Raw genomic sequence first — 13,311 nt, 5'->3', positions numbered from 1 at the left:
TGCTCGGGTCTGAGCAGGCGAAGGGCCGGCGCGGGCTTCGAGCGCTCCCGGCATACCTCGGGCGCCGGCGGTGGCGGCGGCGGCGGCGGCGGTGGCCAGGTTAGGCGAGGCGAAGCGGAGGAGGACCGTGTGCGCCGGCCGGTGGCGGGTAGAAGTGTGAGTGCGGCGAGGTACTAGAGGTAGCCTGGCCGGTGTGGCCACCGCCGCCGCCATGCAGGAAATCATCGCCAGCGTGGACCACATCAAGTTCGACTTGGAGATCGCGGTGGAGCAGCAGCTCGGGGCGCAGCCGCTGCCCTTCCCCGGCATGGACAGTGAGCGTGGGGCCGGGGCCGGCGGGCAAGGGGCGCAACCGACTCGGAACTGGGTCCCATTCCCCTCGGTCCTGGGACTCGCACGCGGGAGCCCACCTTCCTCAGATCTTTGATCCCCTGGGGGTAGTTTAAGATAATCTTCAGGAGGGCTAGACCACGTCCGGCTGTTCAAATTGTTCAATGAAGGCGGGTGTCCTTTTTTTTCTTCTTACTATATTCTTATTGATTTCGGAGAGGAAGGGAAAGGGGGAGAGAGATAGAAACATCAACGATGAGAGAGAATCATTGATTGACTTCCTTCTGCAAGCCTCCTACTGGGGACTGGGGGATGGAGCCCACAACCGGGGCGTGTGCCCTTGACCAGAATCGAACCTGGGTCCCTTCAGTCTGCAGGCCAAGGCTCTATCCACTGAGCCAAACCAGCTAGGGCAAGGCGGGTATCCTTGATTGGAAATCCTTCCCCCACCCCCACAAACTCCCCAACTACTGGAAAGTACTGTACAATCTCCTTCCCCCACCTCCAGGCCCCTCACTGTGCTCTCCCTTTTGCTTTCATCAAAGCTGGGCCGTTGGAGGAGTCTGGAAGACCACAGTTAGACTCTCAAGCTCCATTCTTCTCCTAGGACTCACTCCTGGGAGCCTGTCCCTCAGTTCTTTTCTGGGTCTTTCATCACACCTGGCAGGTGCCTGAGCTCCCTTTTCAGACTTTTTGAAATGCAAACAAGTGACACCTCCAAGATCCCCAGTGCCACCGCCTTAAGTCCGTCCTAGCAAAATCTGCCTGCAGCCCAGAAGCCAAGGAATCCCTTGCAAGTTAATAAGTAGAGGCACAAAAGTGGCCCTCGGAGATGTTCTCTGTGGGTTTTCAGCAATTCTGAAATGCCTGCTGATCGACAAAACTGTGTGAAACCACGTTTATTCTGGTCGCCATTGGCCGGTGAATTACTGGGCTCATTGGAACAGCTAACCCTGATCCCACTGACTTGCACCACATACACTCCACCTGTGTTCACTTGCTCCCCTCACCTGTAGAAGCAAAGCACGGCTCCTTTAATAATTGCGTTGGCATTGCAAATTAAGAGTAGTCCTTTTTTTTTGGTCTTCAGTTATATGCTTTACCTCCCTAACTGTCTCTCTGTCTCTGTCTCTCTGTCTCTGTCTCTCTCTCTGTCTCTCTCTCTCTCTCTCTCTCTCTCTCTCTCTCTCTCTCTCTCGTCCCTCCTCAGAGTCCCCATTCATGTATGTTTCCTGTGAGATCATTTCCTCCCTCTGCCTCACATTAAAGTGCTCAGAAATTAGCCCTCTGGAAGGTCCAAGCACCGGATAGTTTCTGTGATCTTGTGCTCCATCCTTCCTTCACCCACTCACTCCCAAACCCTCAAAAGCATTTTTATTATAGGAGACTCCAGCCTGTATAATGACTGGTCTTAACATATGTGTCTCATTTTGCATGCCTGAAATAAGCAACATTTTTCTTGCTTGTTTGGGCTTTGCATTTTTTTTTTTGTCAGCCTATTTCCTGGATCATGAACATTTCATAGGTCAAAGGCCAGAAGGTTTTCCTCTCCCTGTCTTCAGATGTCATCAGTAGCAATTGCACCTTGCTTTGTTGACCCTTCTCCTTTCCTCTCCTTTCTACAGAGTCAGGGGCTGCTGTCTGTGAATTCTTTTTGAAAGCTGCCTGTGGCAAAGGTAAGAGACCCCTGGTTCCTTGATGTTCCTCCTCAGGTGCCTTCTACCTTTCTATCCCCTAGCAGACTTGCAGGCCATCAGGTCTCTAGCTTAAATTGCTTTCTCAAGAATAACAGTGCCCCTAGATGAAATTGTGGTTTGGATAGGCTAGGAACATGGTGGGGTATTCTGCCTGAAACCTAAAACACGGCACTGAACCTGGCTCTGAATCAGCTTTCTCACCTCATTTTCCCTGTGGCCACAAGCTGACCTATGACATGAATAGAAGCTCCTAGCACTGAGATGTTCAGAAACTTTCTCAAGTTTGTATGCAATGCATTTCTTCAGTTCTGTAGTTGATCTTTCTTAGGTATTGGAGACTAAAGATGCAGCCTGTGTGGAGTCCAGGCTTCTGCTGGTAGTCCTCTTTACCGTCTATCTTTTAGGGCTGTGTTTCCCAAACTCACAATTACTGAGTGGCTGAGCCCAGTATCTGAGCCCAGGCCTTTGTGATTCTACAGTCTGTACAAGTTCACTGTTCTCCATACCCTCTCATAAAAAAAAACCCACACCCAACAGTAGTCTGTCTCATGGAGTCTTGTTCGTACTAACCAGGCCCCCACAGAGGCTCCATGAGCCAGATTATTCATAAGGAGAAGTATTGGCTGGACCTTACATACTATACGTAGGTCTGGCCATTTTTGTTTTTCTAGGCAAATTTATTTGGAAACTAAATTTGATCACAGCATGAAAGGGAACACAGAATTAGAGCAAGATTGGTTTTAATGACTGATTTTGGCAAGTTTTGGTTCTATAACTCAGTCACTTATCATTGAAACAATAGACCTACTGGTAGGTCAACCAGTTTGACCTCCATCTTTCTAGTTGGAATCATCATCCCTGGGCTCCTGGGCTCATTCCCATGTCCTTGCTTAGTAATTCTGCCTTTCTGACCTGCCACCATCTGTTAGCAAGCTGTTCTTAACATGGGCATTATGACTGCTTCTTTGTTAACTAATACAGTAGCCACTAGCCACATGTGGCTATTCAAATTTAAATCAATTAAAATTAAATGAAATTAAGAATGCAGTTCCTTAATCATACTAGTCATATTTCAAGTGTTTAATAGCCACATGTGGCTACTGACTGCCATATTGGACAGCATAAATATAGAACTTCCATCATTGCAGAAAGTTCTGTTGGACAGGGCTGGTCCAGAAATTTCCCAGTCACAACCTCATTCTGGTCGGACCTTCCCAGTAGTCTTCCAGGCCACTACTTAGAAATAGGACCTTCTCAGGGTATAGCTTTGTCCTGTCTATAAGGATGATCACTCAGGTCCTACTGCAGACGGCAGACCTTCCCCAGTTTGTATGCAATGCATTTCTTCAGTTCTGTAGCTGATTTTCTTAGTTGTTGGAGGGTAAGTAGGTACTTTTAACTAAAGATGGAGCCCACCTGGAGTCCAGGCTTTTACTGGGGATCCTCTTTACCTTCTATCTTTTAGGCTAGAAGATAGTTTAAAATTGGGTTTTCCCAAAACCCAGTCTTTCTTAAACTAGCCGTACAATTTTTGCCATGTCCATGTATCACTGGAACTATTCTTTAATTAAATAAAGAAATAAACCCACCCCTCCCCCACACCACTGTTGATCTTGTCAAGCCTCCATCTTACAATACAATCTGTGAAATCATGATGTTTTAGTTAGATTTTATTAAAACACATTAAAATAAAAGACATAACTATTTAATCTTAAAATATGTGCCCATGTACTGCCTAAAATCACATTGCCTTCTGCTAGGGGCAGCCACCACCTTCTGGGACATTCTAGTTTTGGGTGCTTCAGGGGAGTGTGGGGAGAAGGCGCCTTGGCTCCCCCGGGCCCAGTGCCCCTGGGCTCAGGGCTACATCTTTCTATCTTCCTCCGCAGGGGGCATGTGCCCATTTCGCCACATTAGTGGTGAGAAGACAGTGGTGTGCAAACACTGGCTACGGGGGCTGTGCAAGAAGGGGGACCAGTGCGAGTTCCTCCATGAGTATGACATGACCAAGATGCCTGAGTGCTACTTCTACTCAAAGTTCGGTAAGGTGTGGCCAGGCCGCTTCCTCCATCCAGAAACCCCCCAGCATCAGTAACCGAAGGGAGGCTCCACCAAGACCCAAGACCCAGAGGAGTTAAGCAAGTGCTCAGGCACTCCGGGTATCTACATCTCCAGTCTGTCCAGCTTCAGATGAGAACCTTAGGCATTGCTCTCCAACCCTCAGCTGGCCTATTAGTCATGGGAAGTTACAGTTATTCTCTAATAATCCCTACATCTGTGTTTTTTTTGTTTGTTTATTTTTTGTTAATTCTCACCAGAGGATATTTTTTCCCATTTTTTTTCCTTTTTTCCAGAGTGGAAAGGAGGCAGGGAGGAAAGGAGAGAGAAATATTGATGTGAGAGAGACATATCAGTTGGTTGCCTCCGTGGCTGAGGATGAAACCTGCAACCCAGGTACATGCCCTTGACCAGGAATCAAACCTGAGACCCTCCGGTGCATGGGCTGGTGCTCTAACCAGTGAGCACACCGGCCCGGGCAGTGCTTCTGTTTTCTAAGCACTTCCAGGTAATTTGGGAATTTGAGACTAATGAGAGCCTCCCAGTGGGTGGGTGAGAGTGCAGCTGGCCAGAGGCCTTGTTTCTCCTCAAGTCTGCCTTCTCCCTTAAATCAACTTCTTACTGTTGGCAACTGATTGCCCCCCGAGTTGGTTTCCTTCTCTCTGAGCATGTGATCCCAGGTAGTAGCTTGTCTGTCCTAAATGCCCCTTAAGAAAGCAAGTTTTCGGAGCTGTATTCTGGTAGCAAAGAGTCCTACTCTTCACCTTGAGACTGAGATTGACTTGGTCGCTGCTGAGAGAACATGTGGCCTAGTTGTCCTGAGTGAACTGCATGGGGAAGTGGGGCCAGCCTGAGGGCGGTGGGGCTGGCACAGGGCTTGGCCAACTGCTGTGCTCTCTGATGGAACTAGAACCTGGTTCTCTGCTCTGAGTGAGGTTGACGAGGGAAAATACTTGTTGGTCAGGACAAGGGCTAGCTCTGGCCTCAGGACTGCCGACCCCAGGCCCCGGGGGGAGGCCCGGTGGGAGACTGGAAGCCGGCTATACTCTGTTGTGGGCCGAGGAGTGCTAGACCTGCTGCACACTTTCAAAGCACTGTTGTCAGAGGAGAAGCTAATTATTACAGCAGCCCAACAGGCTTGGCCTGCTGGCTTATTAATTAGAGTTATGGCTTCTTTTTTTTTCTTTTTTGAGAGGCAACACAAACTAAAAAGTCATAGCACAGACAGAAATACGACTCAGACTTCCAAGCTTCCCACCCTCCCCTGGAGCCATCACTGAAAGAAAGCAGTGGCTTCTCAATGGGAACCTTCTTTCATCTGACCCCAAAGGCAGGAGCCAGCCCTCAGGGCAGACTCTCAAGGGTGCCTCTGCAGGCTCACCTGAGTCCCCTCCTTCTCTGCTGATGGCCATGGGCAGAGCCGGCCCCCCTCCCTCCTGCCTCTGTGAAAAATCCCTGCCTGCTATTCCCCTGCAGATCCTGACCTGGTATAAACATACTGTCTGCAGCTCCTGTCACCTGTAACACAGGTGAGGGTCCCCCTGCTAGGCCCTGAAGAGACAGTGATGAAGAAGACAGGCCCATTCCCTGCCCCATGGTACTTTTGCTTTAGTGGCCCGGGGAAAGAGGCAGCTGATATGTCAGTGAGACAAGAGAATTGTGCACAATAAATGCCCTGAAGGAAATAAACAGTGATGGAACCACATGAGGAATCTCCTTTAGGGAGAATGGTCAGGAAGGCCTCTCTTAGGAGAGACCTGAGCTGGGATCTGAAGGCTAAGCAGGGGCCATTCCTGGCAGAAAAGTGTCTTGGAACAGCTGGGGGGCCATTGTGGCTGGAGGGGAGGAGGAAACAGGAGGGATGAGCTAGACCATGTAGGAAATTGGTGGGTCTGGGAAGGAGTTTGCATTTTTTTCAGTTTGGCATTTTATGTGTAACAGGTTGGAAAGGAAGGGCAAGCATGGATGTGGCTGAACTGTAGCTGGGTGAAAGATGCTAGTGGCAGCTGGGCTGGTTGCTCCTGAGATAGCTCCTCTCATAAAGGCTTCATTGCCTTCTACCACAGGGACCCAACCTGAGTTCCAAAATCTTCTCTACTTTGTCCTAAATAGTAGACTCCTCAGACCTTTCCCTTGTCCCAGCTAGTACATGTGAAAAGCTGATCCAAGTAGAACAGTAATTTCCTGGCCTCAACTGGTACGTTTGCATACCTGGGCACACCACAGTCCCAGGACACCATCTTTGATAAGGGATGGAGCCAGGAGTTATCTAATGAGTGTGTGTATACCTTGTGCCCAGCTTTGTCAGTGTCATTGACCCTGGTGACAGCATGGACACATGTGAGGGGAGGACCTTCACAGCACACATACAGGTCAGAAAACCGAGGCCCTAAGGCACTCCGAGTCTCGGGGTTCGCCAGGCCAGGACTAGACACCAGAACCACCTGGCACTCTTTGCCACACAATGGGCCTTGGCCTTGGGAGAAACCAAGGTGGGTCTGGGCCCAGCTCTCCCAGGGCTGGCCTGGGTGGACACATGTGTGGGTTTTCCTGCAGGGGAGTGCAGCAACAAGGAGTGCCCCTTCCTGCACATCGACCCCGAGTCCAAGATCAAGGACTGCCCTTGGTACGATCGTGGCTTCTGCAAGCACGGTAGGTGTCAGGTGGCTGGGCCCCCTGCTAAGAGGCCAGTCCTCTCTCTGCCCACATGACCCTCTACCTGTCCTGCCTACTCCAGCAAAACATGGTGTTAGGCATTTGGGGGCTAGTGAGGCTTTTTTACACTCTCAATTCACGTGAGCCTCCCAAAGCTCCTGTGTGGGCTGCTTCTCTTCTGCATTTTCAATAAGGAAACTAGTATTTGAGAGGTTGTGTGTCCTGCCCACTGTCCCTATGAATAAGCGGCAAAGCCAGTTTCTGACAATGGTCTGGGCAGGGCTCTGACTGGCAATGGGCACGAGAGCATCCCCTAAAGAGGGGGTGGTCTGAGTACTTGATGCTGGCTCCACAGGTCCCCTGTGTAGGCACCGGCACACTCGGAGAGTCATCTGTGTGAATTACCTCGTGGGATTCTGCCCGGAGGGACCCTCGTGTAAATTCATGCAGTGAGTAGCCACCTCCTATCCCCCCAACTCCCACACTGCTCTTGCCCCAGGCCCTGCTGCCCTATACATCTTTCCTGGGTTCAGTTGGGCTTTGGTCACTGGGTGGTGGTAGCACAGTGCCTGGGGCAGCGATAGGAGGTTGGGGAGGGACCCCAGCTGCTTCCTGAGCTCAGAGGTGGCTGACTACACCAGCACTTAACCTTTTTTGGACACAGCCATCAGGGAATCTGATGAAAACTATGGGCCCTGTGTTCCAGAGAAACTCATGCATACATATTTTTAGGGCCCTCAGGTTAAGAACTTGTGCCATAAAGGAAGGGTACTATAATGTCAGGGCCTCCTATATGAATTACTGAGCTTGGGTTTCACATACACTAGTTCATGTAACTCTCACAAGTATGAAAGAGAATGTCCTTTTTCACACATGAGGACACAGGCAGCTCAGCCACTGGCCAGGGTCCCATGGTAGGAGGTGGTACCTGCTCAGAGGCAGGTCTGCAGGCCTCCAAAGCCAGGTTCTTGCCCAGCAGGGCCCAGCACTCCTCTCCTAGGCCTCAGTGCACCTGTCACTTGGGTGGTTGAGGGGATAGGGTGGCACTGGAACCACACGGTAGTCTTCCCCTCCTGTGCTGCCTCCATCCACACTGCCGACACCTGTACAGGAGCATAGTGTCCTGGTTGCTGCCACACAGTAAGTGACTTGGTCCCGCTCCCTAGATGAAAGCCCAGGAGCCCACAGGTAGCCCGGGGGTTCCTGCTTGTGGGGCAGGCAGACGTGTCCTCCTGGGAGTCTGTTGTTAGAGAAGGTCTGACACTTTAGTTGGATCCTGCAGGGAAGGGTATGTATTGGAAGGAGCTCCCATGCTCAAAGCCCCTCATGGAGCAGGCTCATGCCTTCTGATGTTACCAACAGCTGTTCTTCATTCCTCTGAGCAGCATTTTCCCCAGGTCTCAGCCAGTTATAAGCAGAGCTGGGTCTGAGCCCAGGCATGTTAGTTCTGTTCTTCCCACTGTCCTATGGCTTCAGAGGCAGAGCTGAGAGCCAACATCCACCCTAAGTCCAGTTGGTTCGTTTTCTGTACTTGGGTAGAGACTGGCCATGATATTCCCTGGGCCAGAATTTGAGAACACCGCCTAGCCTAGCTCCTCTTTCATCTCTTCTTCTCTTGTTCTCATCTCCTCTGGTTGTTGGGTCACCAGCCCTCGATTTGAACTGCCAATGGGAACCACCGAGCAGCCTCCACTGCCCCAGCAGACGCAGCCTCCGACAAAGGTACCGTGTTCTGGCCCTTCCTCGGACCTATGGCACTGCTGGCCCTGGCAGAGCCCTTGCAATAGAGAACTCAGTGCCTGCATCAATGCCTGGTCTGTCATAGCCCCAGCTGGAGGCCTGTGAGAGGGCTCAGGAGGAGGCAAAACAGTCATCCTGAGTTCCAGCAGGAAATTCAGGGAGCTGAGCAGTTTGTCATCTGCCTCTAGATATGGAGGGCTGTCTGCTGGAGCTGAATGCCCACTTGGTTTCTCTTCCCTTGCCTGGCGAGTGCTTTGAGCCCACCTTGGAGCCAGAGTGGAAGGCAGCAGGAGCTCCACGTCTCTACCGCTCTTGCTTCTAGTTCAGCCCCTTTTCTTTACAAATGGAGAAACTGACACTCCTAGAGGGAGGGGCTTGCCTGAGGTGCCACAGCTGGGCAGGAGCAGATCTGGGAACAAAACCAAGGCTGGCTAGTTCTCTGGCCAGTGCTGTGATCACTCTGTGGATTTTCCCAACTTCGGGGAATGCTGGGAGCAGAGGGCTGAAGGACCAGCTGGCTCCCGTTTTCTAGACAAGGAGTCCTACAACCCAGCAGTTGACCAATTCCCCTCAAGCAGGAGGAAAGAGGAAATGCCATGGACAAATGGGAATCAGCAGCAGCCTCCCCCACCCCCCAGCAAGGCATCCTGGGTTTGGTTACTGGAGTGGGGGATTGGAAACCCAGAGGAAGGGCTGGCCACTGCGCTAGGCAGGGTCTCAACACGCTGAATAAACCCACCCATGGACCTTGAGCCTTACCTCTTACCTGGCTGGACTTTGAACCTGTTGCCAAAGCCCCACCAGGCCTTCCTCACTGCTAGATGCTGAGTAGCCAGAAGAAATGTCCGCACTTGTTATACCGACTGCTCCCATCCTCAGGAGGTTATGGGGCATCATATAGAATTCCTTGTTAGCAAAGTTGGGAATTATTGGGTGCTGGTGCAGCCGTGACAACCTGGGGGTTTCTAGCTCGGGGTCTCTGTGTTTTTGGAGGCTGGAGCCAGAAACCACTTGGTTGGGAGGTACCTTGCTATCCAGTCCCACCCCAGGATCCCCATCCCCCTAGTTCACGTGACTCCCTAGTGGAGGGCCCTCTCAGCCCCTAGACCGCAGTTCAGCATGTCAGCCTCCAACTGTTTTTCTGTGACTGTTGCTCGCCGTGTAGGCTGCTAAACATCTGGCTGAACCAAGCGTTCATCCTGACCTGAAGCTAGAACCTCAGAAACAAAAGTAAGGCCTGCTCATGCCCTCGCCCCACTGCCCCAGAGACCTTGTCTCTTTGGTGTTTTGTTTTCTACTTTTATTTTTCGTTTATGTGTGTCTGCATGGTATTTTTCGGGCAGCCGCTCCTGCCATCATCACCAGATGTTTCTATTCTGCCTGCTCTCCTGAGAGGGGCCACCTCAGAAGCCCTCCTTCCTGTTGGTCATGCGGGAGTAGTCCCGCCCTCCTTTTTTCTGTCCCCATTGGTAGTTTGCGTGCACGTGTTTTCCGCAGTAAAACCGTGTTGTGTAACTCTTTCCAGCAAAGTAACAATCCGCCATTACAAAGGTCGTCCTCCTTGATCCAGTTAACGAGTCAGAACTCTTCTCCCAATCAGCAGAGAGCCCCGCAGGTCATCGGGGTCATGCAGAGTCAAAACAGCAGTGCAGGCAACCGGGGACCCCGCCCTTTGGAGCAGGTCACCTGTTACAAGGTGAGTCTTGGATTGGGGGGTGGGGAGGGGTCTTCACAGTCAGTGCCTGTTCCCTCACCAAATAGTTAATTTTGAAAAAATGAAAAGTCTTTGTGTTTGCTAATTGTAACAGTAAAAAGTGAGCCATTATGGTGGGCTAGAGGCCATCCCACTTTCTTCTACAACACACCAAGGCCAGGTGAATGATTAAACACACAATGAATGGAGTCTACATTCAAAAAAGGAAGGGAAATCTGTCAGAGGCTGGGAATAAAGTGGAAGCATGAATCCAGGGACAAGTGAGCCCTGAAGCCTCTGGTTGTCCTCAGATCCTGCGTGGCACACTGAAGGGAAAGGTTCAAAGCTTTAGGCCCTTCTCACCCCTTACACATACACACACATACATACAATAGGGCACTCAGGGAAGAGTCAACTTCTTAAAGCCCCACTAGGAAACGTGTGTGTTATTCTTGGCTCTTGATGGAAAGGGGTGAAGGGAGTCCCTTGAGTTTATAGTCACTGGCAAATCCTTCCATGAGTTTGGGCCTGTATTTATGCCCTTGGTGAGGGCTTAAAAGCTAATTTTCTCATCTAAAACAGCCCAGATGGGCTCCTGGAACCTGGCTCTTCATGAATTTATTCTCAACCCAGATCACACAGAATTCCCATAGCTAGAGTTCCGAAGAATGAGTTCACAATTAAAAATCACAAAACATAGAAGGAAACAAGCACCACCAAGTGAATCAGAAACAATGAATAATAGAACTAGACTTACAAAGACTTCAGATTGGGAATTGTTAGAAAAAATACAAAGTTAGTCCATGCTTTTAAAAATAAAAAATTTATTGATGATATAGAAGTATTTAAGATACAAAGTGAGTGTTGTCCCTTACTCCCACCTTTTCTAAAATGGCCACTTTATTCATTGTATTCTGTTCTCATGCTTTTTGGTTTTGGTACCCCTTTACACTCCAAAATCCCTAAGGGGGACCCCAACTTGAAGAACTGCCCTTCTAAACTTTTATTCACAGAAACACAAGGATGGTATGTATTTTAATACAAATGGGGCTCTAGTATGTATAGAATTCTATACTTTTTTTCTTTACAATATACTGTAGATCTATCAGTGTATGTAAATCTAATCTTTTTCAGTGACTACATAATATTATTTTATTTTACCAGTTCTCTGTTAGTAGACAGTTAAGTCATAATTTTTACAGCTAAAAATAGTGCTAAATCTAATACTTAGACATTTGTGAGCTCTTGTCTGATGTCAGTAGCATCCATACCTGCAAATAGAGGGGCTGAGTCAAAAGGCATATATTTAACACGTTCATAGAAAAGCCAATCCACTGGACACGTCCCATAGCCATCACTCACTGAGCACCTTCTCTGTGCCAGCTCTGCTGAGGAAACAGACTGCTGCTGCTGCTCTATCCTGGGAGGGGTTTTTGTTCTCGGGAAGGCCAAAGACACTAAAGTTAAAAGTGTACATCGATTCAGGGAAGGCCTCAGATTTCTAAGCCTGAGCCATAACAGGTGAGGAAAGTAGAGAGGAATGAGGAGGTGATGTCTGTCCTGTGCAGAACAACTTCCAACCAGTCCTCAAGTACATCTTGCCTCCCTGTAGGACTCTTCAGCAGGGCTTCTGTGAAGCAAACTCTCCTAAGTCCTGGGACCTCAGAAAGCTGGGGTGAGGACCTGCCAACCTCTTCTTACCAGGGGCACTTCACAGTTAATATTAAAGATGCCTTGTGGGAATCCTGAACTCCTCAGCTGTGGAGGCTGATGGACATGCCAAGTTCCATGAATGGGCCCACACAGTCCCTCCCTCTGGTCATCACATCAACCAAAGGAATAACTGGCAGCTACCCAGGCCACTTGTCCACACAGGTCACATGTACAGGTAAAGACTTGAAAACATGAGGACAGCAGGCTTGGGAGTAGAGCAGCCAAAAGTTCTAGGCAGTGGTGACTAATTAGAGCCCCACACCAGGAAGTGCCAAGGAAGCAGGGATTGGGAGGGCACTGAATGGGTTAGTGCAGAGTGGGTGCTCCTACCACCTCCAGACCCCTTCCTTATTTGGTGCTTGAGGATACCATTTGCTTCCTTTCTTAGAATTCTGCTTTTTGAGGAGCAACAAGGTTGAATGAAGTAAAACTAAGGCAGATACTGGATAATGAGAAGCAGGAGAAATCAGGGTCCATGCTAGATTTTTGAGGTGATTTTACCAGGTCTGTTCAACCAAGTCTAACCATTTTGTCCCATCTCTGCTCCTGTGACCGAATCCTGTCCCCAGGGATAGCTTAGGCAGGTGTGCAAGAACCAGGAGGGGAAATCTGGGTGTAGCCCACACAGTGTCCACAGGAATGAATACCCCCTGCATTGGGGGAGGAGCCTGGTAGCTTCTCTCTCTCCTTGTTCCCTCCCATTGCCAGGCAGTCCCAGAATGGTGCCTCACAGGTAGGTGGTCAGCCATGCAGAGGCTTCATTCCTGGACAGGTGGAGCAGCTCTGGTGCTGTGGGCTTCTTCCTACCACCTTAAGAGCCCTTCTGTGGGCAGGTCCCATGTGCCCAGCCGGCTGAAGGAGCTCACTACTGTGTGCTCTCAGATCATCCTTTGGCTGCAGGGCTCTCTCCCATTTGACAAGTTTTTGGCTGCAGTTTCTATACCACCTTACCTTCTGTAGCTTTTCCCTTATATTTCAATGAAACTGTACCACTGAGAATTTCAGAGTCCCTTTTCCCAACCTGGTATTTGATGAGTGCCACCTTAGTTGAAAACTGCATTTGAAAATTAATGTGTTTTTGTTTTTTTGTCTTCTTTCCTTCCTGCTGTTCCCAGTGTGGTGAAAAAGGACACTATGCCAACAGATGCACCAAAGGGCACTTGGCCTTTCTCAGTGGACAGTGACAGCAGCTGGAGACAGCTCAGAACAGCCCAAAGGGCCCCATTTCGGGCCACTCTGGGCCATCCTTGGGATTGTGCATTTAACTGTTCAATGCCAGTGTTAGTGCAACTCTGGCTGGAGCTGGTAGGCAAGCACACTGGCGTTTATCAGTCTGAGGGGCAACATCTGTCAGTTTCCCTACCATTTTGCTGTAGTCTCTCTTAAAAAAGGGAACATGTGCTCCAGTTCTGTCCCTCAAATCAG

The 13,311-nt window shown here is 49.8% G+C and overlaps 1 protein-coding gene across 3 annotated transcripts; it reads left to right on the top strand.

The window, feature by feature from the left end:
* The first annotated feature begins 62 nt into the window (after positions 1-62).
* On the top strand, positions 63-13,221 carry CPSF4 (cleavage and polyadenylation specific factor 4). Of its 3 annotated transcripts, none has more exons than XM_079782374.1 (8): positions 63-314; positions 1,956-2,006; positions 3,917-4,069; positions 6,642-6,737; positions 7,096-7,189; positions 8,390-8,462; positions 10,084-10,176; positions 13,002-13,221. In XM_079782374.1, the coding sequence occupies exons 1-8, from the start codon at positions 212-214 to the stop codon at positions 13,068-13,070; spliced, it is 732 nt and encodes a 243-aa protein (XP_079638500.1). In that variant the 5' UTR covers positions 63-211; the 3' UTR covers positions 13,071-13,221. The 3 variants fall into 3 exon arrangements, with proteins under 3 accessions (XP_079638500.1, XP_079638499.1, XP_079638498.1); XM_079782373.1 differs by having other exon boundaries at positions 10,081-10,176; XM_079782372.1 differs by having other exon boundaries at positions 10,006-10,176.
* Positions 13,222-13,311: the final 90 nt, after the last annotated feature.

This window comes from Cnephaeus nilssonii (genome assembly GCF_951640355.1).
Source record: "Cnephaeus nilssonii genome assembly, chromosome: 2".
NCBI lineage: Eukaryota > Metazoa > Chordata > Mammalia > Chiroptera > Vespertilionidae > Cnephaeus > Cnephaeus nilssonii.
The sequence above is the reverse complement of the archived record's forward strand: the minus strand, read 5'-3'. Positions and strand labels throughout refer to the sequence as shown.

Coding starts and splice junctions, on each gene's coding strand:
- CPSF4 (XM_079782372.1), top strand. CDS start 212: ATGCAGGAAATCATCGCCAGCGTGGACCACATCAAGTTCGACTTGGAG. Junction 4,070..6,641: donor CTACTTCTACTCAAAGTTCG/GTAAGGTGTGGC, acceptor GTTTTCCTGCAG/GGGAGTGCAGCAACAAGGAG. Junction 7,190..8,389: donor CCCTCGTGTAAATTCATGCA/GTGAGTAGCCAC, acceptor TTGGGTCACCAG/CCCTCGATTTGAACTGCCAA.